At 47.7% G+C, this 7,483-nt stretch overlaps 1 protein-coding gene across 1 annotated transcript; it reads right to left on the bottom strand.

Annotated features, from left to right (window-relative positions):
- Positions 1–5,081: 5,081 nt before the first annotated feature.
- On the bottom strand, positions 5,082–6,255 carry Lipt2 (lipoyl(octanoyl) transferase 2). Its single transcript, XM_051149462.1, has 2 exons — positions 5,764–6,255; positions 5,082–5,354 (listed from the first exon to the last, which is right to left on the bottom strand). The coding sequence occupies exons 1-2, from the start codon at positions 6,227–6,229 to the stop codon at positions 5,125–5,127; spliced, it is 696 nt and encodes a 231-aa protein (XP_051005419.1). The 5' UTR covers positions 6,230–6,255; the 3' UTR covers positions 5,082–5,124.
- Between the last annotated feature and the right edge of the window lie 1,228 nt (positions 6,256–7,483).

Below are 7,483 nucleotides of genomic sequence, written 5' to 3'. Positions count from 1 at the left end.
GATAGAGGTCTTCAAAAACCTCAGAGACCTACAGAATATGGCATTTAAAGATTTTTTTAAAATTAATTTAAGGCCTTTTTTACTTGAGGCATGCCAGCTCCTAACAACATCTCTTTCCACTTTGGAATAAAACGATGAGTACTATAGGACCTCCAATTTGGAGTCTACTACAGTTGGGCAAAAGTTAATCCCTTCTTTCTCTACAGACAATCGCTGTCTGAAAAATAGACAAGACTTGGGCACAGGCTAAGTTGGCTGTCTACCTCTGCAAAGACAGGATAAGCAAGCCCTTCATAGTTCCTGCTTCACAAATATGTCTGTCTGATATCCTGGGACAGAAGGCTGAAGATGTCGCTCCAATATTATAGAGAAATATTTGGGTGACTTTCCAGGTCTCTGTCATCTTTAGTAGTTTTGGGAGCTGCTTGCCTGCACTTCCTCCTTACTCAGATAATAGTTTTATTCCGTCTCAAGTCCCTGATGGGGTTGAAGACTAGATAGTTATAGTTTTACAATTAAGCTTAGTTGTTTAGGAGTTAAGAGAATGTTTTAATGTCTAAATACATATTTTGGGGTTGATAGATACAAAATATGATAAAAAAATAATTTAGATACAGAACTTTAGACTCATCAAGATAGGATAGATAGTATTTTCTTCAAGGTTGCCAAATATATACAGACTAGACATTATATATGTAAGTCTTACCTATGGGTTTTTATAATTGTTTAATAATTGTTCTTACTGTATATCGTTTTAAAATAGCCCTTTTAATTAAACAGAAACGGGGAATTTTTAGAGCCCGGTCTGGTCTTGTATGCAGATGTTAATTGCTCCCCCCCACCCAAGATTTTTACTGCTCTACAAGACTATCACATATCCAAATAATACTGTGTAGCCTTGCCTCCAAATTATCCCTGATTGGTTGAGTAAATGCCTACACACCTGGGAGGGGCAGAAGTGAGGTAGGTGGGACCAATATTCGAGGCCTTGGAAGACAGGAGGATCATGGGAGGGAGATCTGAGACAGATACAGGAGAGAAGAGGCAGAGCCGCCATGGGGTAGCGTGAACAGATAGCACATGGCCGAGAGGAGGCTGCGCTGTGGATTGATGATGGAAAGAAGCAGCCCAGATGAGAACATGTGCAAGTACATATGATTATGGGATGGGAAGTAGCCCAGATAGGAATCATTAGGGTAATTGGCTTGGGATATGGGGCTAGGAAGTAAAAGATAGCTTTGTGGGGTAGTTTCTGCCCAGCTCCAGCTTATAGGCATATTAAAAATCTAACAGGTGTCTTTGTCTTTTATTGATATGACAGTGGGATTAATAAATAACTGCCATAACAATTATATGCATTAATAGTAAATATTAATGGCCAAGGTTTCAATGACACTGCCCAATTACAAGAGTCTCAGGAAGCACATTCGTATCCTGTGTCCAGAGGGCATTTCAGAACACCGGGTTATCTAGACTAGACTTCACCAACTCAACTGCCTCTGTGAGTAAGGAGGAAGCTGAGGTCAGCAGACGGGCTGGTTGAGAGAGGAGGGGCAATCCTGAAGGTAAGGAGAAGGTAATCTAAGCTGTGCCTGCCTCTCAGCTTCCAATTATCAATCAGAAGGCCTGCTTCTTCTTCTTCTTCTTCTTTTAATCTTTAAATTTTTACAAATTTTATGTGCACTGGTATTTTGCCTGCATGTATGTCTGTGTGAGGCTGTCAGATCTCAAGAGTTACAGACAGCTGAGAGTTGCCATGTGGGTGCTGGGAATTGGACCCAGGTCCTTTGGAAGAGCAGTCAGTGCTCATAGCTGCTGAGGCATCTCTCCATGCCCAGAAGGTTCATTTCTTAATACATGCACAAATCCCATGACCCAAAGAAACCATACCTGCAGGTCGGCAGTAACACACGAATGCTGGTTTGTGACACTCAAGTCCAGAACAAGGAGTTAACATTTTGTTGTGCTCTGTGTAGGTCTGTCCACACCACAGGCACAGTGCTTCGCTACTGACATGTACCCTAAAGGGACATGTAAGAGCTGGAGCCGGTGCACAGCTGGGCAGCATGGGAGACTGTGTAAGCTTGCCTCTGCGTGTGTGAGTGTAGGCATTCCCATGCCATGGTATGTGGGTGGAGGTCAGAGAACAACATCTTCCATCTTCTGTATCTTTTGTTGTCACCTCATCCGCCAGGCCAGCTGACCCTGCAAGTTTCTGGTGTCTTCTGTCTGTTTTCCATATTACCCCAGGAGCACTGGGTTTACAAGCATGTACTTCTGTCTTATGTAGGGTTTCTATTGCTACAATGAAACACCATGACCCAAAACAAGTTGGGGGGGGGGGGGAGAGTTGACCCGACCTACACTTCCATATGGCTGTTCATCATTGAAGGAAGTCAGGACAGAACTCAGATATGGCAGGAACCTGGAGGCAGGAGCTGATGCAGAAGCCATTAGGGGTGCTATGAGGAGTGCTGCTTACTGCCTTGCTCAGCCTGCTTTCTGATAGAACCCAGAACTGCCAGTCCAGGAATGGCACCACCTACAGTGGGCTGGGCCCTCCCCCATTAATTACTAATTAAGAAAATACCCTACAGGCATCACACCTGCCCAATCTTCTCAATTGTGGCACCTTCCTCTGACATTGTCTAACTTGTGTCAAGTGAACATAAAACTATCCTGTACAGCTACTGTGCCAGTTTTTATGTGTGCTCTGGGATTCGAACTCAGGTCCTCACATTTCTACAACAGGCACAGAGCCATCTCCCAGGCCACGATGGGAGACTTTTAAAGCAGTTCAATCTCACTCGCTATTTATGATGCCAGGTGCAGCAGTTCTTGCCAGAGATATAAAGGAAACAAGACAGTCATGGCTCTATTTATAAGGGCCCTACTGCCACCCACGAGTGGAAGCTACAGGACCAGGGGATACTTTCTTTTAAAAAAAAATCAATGGAGGCCAGGCCGTGGTGGTGCACACATTTAACCCCAGTACTCAGGGAGGCAGAGGCAGGTGGATCTCTAGTTCGAGGCCCGCCTGGTCTACAAATTGAGTTCCAGAACAGTGAGAGCTACACAGAGAAACCCTGTCTTGGGGGAAAAAAAAAAAAAGGAAAGAAAACCAATGGAGAACAGAATGCAACAGTCAAAGTGAGAGCAGTTACTGAGCACTGGGTCTGGGCCCGTATTATTCTCAGTGCTTTAGTTGTCATTAAGCCATGTGAGTCTCTCATGCCTAGGTACACAGGTGCCTTCATACTATAAAAGTATGGCTGGGGAATGTCAGCTCAGTCAGTCACCATGCAGCTGTCCTCTATGACCCAGAACAGTGCAGGCTCTCAGAGAGGATCAGGAGTCTAAGGTCATCCTTGGCTACATAGCAAGTTCTAGGCTAGCCTGGGCTACATGAGAACATGGTCAAAAATCAAGAAAACAAATGATTTCGTGCGCATACTTATAATCTCCACACTCAGGAGGTAGACCAGCTCGAACTACATGAGTGCCTGTCTCAAAAGTAAAAAAAAAAAAAATAAAGGGGGCGGGGCAGCGTGTTAGTAAAATGAGGCCGCTTGAAAGTACAAAACACATACCAAAATTTTGAAGACAGTATGATAACTATATAAAATATTAATGTTATATGGTTTCGTGAAGATTTTTTTAATGAATTGAGGCAAATGTATTAAAACTATCTTTTAAATTTGAAAAGCCTTTTTTAAATAAGGCTCCTAGAAAGTGTCCGGCTACAGTGCAGTTCCTACCGCACTTCTAGTGAACAGCACTGAAGCCCACAGAGAAGTCACTTACATATCGCCCAGTGTGGCACCAGGGTTTCGGTAAAAGTTCTACTTTCTCACAAGTTATGGGGGCGGGGGGTGGGGAGGCAGGGGAAAGAACAGTCCAAGATGGCTCCTGAGATGCTTCATCTTTGCAGCTAAGGGGATGTTCCTTCCACTCTAAATAAGGATCATTTGTGAGACCACAGAAAGGACTCTGTGACCTCCGGAGCTAGCTCAAAAAAGACACGGGAACTCCTAACTGCCTCCTTCAAACATCGCGGCTGCCCTACAGAGGGGTCTGCATGGTAAGGGACTGAGGGGCTGGCTCATCAGCAACTACAAGCAACCAAGTGAGCACAATGGCGGCAGCCGTCTGGGGAACTGACCTCCAGCAACAGTTAACCCTTCTCACGAAGACTGATGCCTTTAATGCAAGCTCTGGTAAGACTCCAAACAACCTGGGTACACTCTTTCCAAACTCCTGGTCCACAGAAACCAAGGTCAGTGTCCCTTGGTTGTCTCGAGTCACAAAGGTTCTGTTTCAGAGTGAGAGCTGACATTCTTACAGACCCAGGGATCCCATGTAGGGAAGTCTTTCCGCCATAGCGTTAGCATGCAAGGAGGAACTACCCTTGTCCTTTCTGTAGCTTACAGCCCATCTCTGTGGACCCCAAGCAAAACCAGGTAAATGACCAAACTGGAGGGACTCAACCCAGAAAGGCAAAAATATCTTTTTTTGTTTGTTTTGTTTGTTTTTGAGACAGGGTTTCTCTGTGTAGCCTTGGCTGTCCTGGACTCGCTTTGTAGACCAGGCTGGCCTCGAACTCACAGTGATCCACCTGCCTCTGCCTCCTGAATGCTGGGATTAAAGGCGTGCACCTTTTTTTTTTTTTTTTTTTTTTTTTAAATTAAAGAGGCTTTCCCCTTTATTGAAGACACAGGTCGTTTGAGAATGAAATAGCTTTATCACATCACTTTCATCTGGGCCACACAGAAACTTGGTTCCCACAGAACTCAAAAGGCCTACAGACCAAACCGCTGTTAGATACAGCACTGACAAAGTACCAAGCAACTAAGAAATGGCAGTTTATAACACTGGCGTGCCTCCAAGCCGAGAAACAGTTGCTCATGGATGCTTTCTGTAGCATCTGACTCTTCACAGTGTTTTCATCTCGATCCCTGAGGTAGGCAGGGAGATACAGGAAGGAGTAGCTCAAGCCAAGTCCTGAGCTCTCCTCGGTCACGGTCAGTTCATCAGAGTAGACCTAGAATCCAGTTCTGGGGACTCAAGTCAAACTAGCTATCTATCGCAGGACCACTGCCCTGGGCTAAGGTGAATAAGTGCCCTTCAGCTGGGGCCGTCCTCAGAGATTAAGGTGCACTTGAAAGTCTCCTTAAAGGCCACAAGGAAAGATGGCATTACTTCATCCACAGTGACGAGTCTCTGAAGTGCCTCACTCAGGGAAGTGACTCCTGTCCCAACCAGTCCACAGGGCACTATGTGCTCAAACCAAGAGAGGTCTGTAGAACAGTTCAGAGCCAGGCCGTGGGATGTGATGTGCCTTCCACAGCGCACTCCTGCAAGACAAGCCAAAATGTCTTAGAATAGCTTTATTTCCCTCCCTTAGGGCCTCTAGATCCCTCTAGTGCTGAAAAGTAAGTGGGCCTGGGCAGGGTGGTACACAGACTGGTTTCCCCCCAACCCCATCGGCTAAGTCTACAGGGGTGGGGATGGGGGCTGTGGTTTCTTTAACTCGGAGATTTCGTTGCTTTGGAAGTTTGAAATTTGGCATCCTGTCCTCCTGTCCTGAGTCACAGGAAGTAACCTGGCAATTCATGCCTGGCGTTTCTCCATCCATGAGTGCCGAACTAGAGGATTCTTCCTTCTGCCCGGGATTATTAAATACCCAAGAGGCAGGTCAACAGCATTCCCAGGCCAGAGCTCCCCGGGGCTGGCCTTGCCCCGGTTCCACCCGGGTTTGCTCACCGATCGCGCAGATCTTGCGCTCGCCTAGCCAGACGCCGGTGTAGGGAGGCGGCCGCGCGCGGGCGTCCGGCAGTCCCCAGAGCTCGCACAGGCGCACAGCGCACGCCTCCAGCGCCGCCACGTGGGTGCGCAGGCGCAGGCCTAGGCGCCGCAGGTCAAGCACAGGGTGGCAGAGCAGCTGGCCCGGGCCGTGGAAAGTGGCCAGGCCGCCGCGGCCGGTGGCGCGCACCTCGGCGCCCAAGGCCCTTAGCCGTGTAGTCTCCTCGGGCGTCAGGCCACCGCGTAGCCCGCCCGTGTACACCGGCCCCGCTGGCTCGCAAACTAAAAGCGCACCCGCCTCGATCCCCGACAGGATCCCGGGGCGAGGGTCGGCTTGTAGCCGCCGCAGCCAATGCTCCTGCAGCGACAGCAGCTCGGAGTAGTGCACCCGCCCGAGCCTCACCAGCCGGACCGCGGGCAGCGGCATCGCGCGAGGTGCAGCTTGCGTGAGCACCGCCCTCTGTCGGATCTCGGGGCGGGGACTTTGGGCCACGCCCCTGAGCTGCAGCTCCTTGGTGGAGCTTCTCTGCTCCTACCTACTTGTGTGACCTGGAATCTAGCGGGATTGGTTTTATCCACCCATTCATTCCAATAATCATCATTTACTATGCGCTGTGTTCTACAGGCCCAGTCCGAGGAGCGTGACACTGAAGTACACAGTGTATGAAAAACGAAGATCCGGCCAGCTTAGGCGTTCACTGCTGACGAGCTAGTACTAAAGTTTTATAGTTGATGAAAAGAAAAACAGAATTTGGTAATACGTTGAGTTCCTCGAAAACTGAAAAGTAGTGTGCAAAGAGGTTTATTGTGTGTCGGTGTAGGATGTAGCAGGTACTTCAAAATGAATAAGACGTGATAGAAGCAGAATTAGACGGATGCCGTAGTTGAGCAGATAAATAGTTGCTTTAGATTCCTTCCTTCCTTAGCTATTCCCCAGGAATGCTCTAACTATGGCCTGATCCATTAGGATTATTCCAGATTAAAACAAACGGACAGAGGAGCTGGAGAGATGGTTCAGCAGTTAAGGGCATTGCTCTTCTAGAGGACCTGGGTTCAAATCTCAGCGCCCACATGGCAGCTCACAACTATCTGTAACTCTACGTGTAACGCTGTTACACAGACATACATGCAGCCAGCAAAACAAAACACCAATGCACATAAAATAAAGGTAAATACATTTAAAAAATAGGCAGAAGTGCATATCCTGCATTGATGGATCAAGAAAATGGGCTGTCCATTGGGAAGACATCTTTGTAGAGGTTGCTTCCATTAGAGAGGGCTGAGGGCTGAGGTGAGCTTTCCAGAAGCTGAGGGAAGGACAGGGACTGGAGGCAATATACATCAAGATTAATTTGTGAAAGAAGCCAGTTGACCTAGAACCCTTCCCCATGCCAGCTTCACACAACAGAGCATGCGCCAGAAAAGCCTCCAGAGTGACAATTTGGAGAGAAAGGTGTCCTGTAAAAGCCCTATAAAGGGTCCTGAGCCTCACTTCCCAAAGTTTACTTAGCTCACTAGCCCACTCCCAAGAATGTTACCAGGGAAATTGGGGTTCCTTCCTTTGGAGTCTTAGTTTTTCCTCTTCTTAGCTGTTGTCATTGTTGTTACTGTTCCTCCTCCTCCCTCTTCCTCTTCTTCTTCTCCTTCTCCTCCTCCTCCTCTCTCCTCTTCCTCCTCCTCT

Source organism: Acomys russatus, chromosome 7 (genome assembly GCF_903995435.1).
Source record: "Acomys russatus chromosome 7, mAcoRus1.1, whole genome shotgun sequence".
NCBI lineage: Eukaryota > Metazoa > Chordata > Mammalia > Rodentia > Muridae > Acomys > Acomys russatus.
The sequence above is the reverse complement of the archived record's forward strand: the minus strand, read 5'-3'. Positions and strand labels throughout refer to the sequence as shown.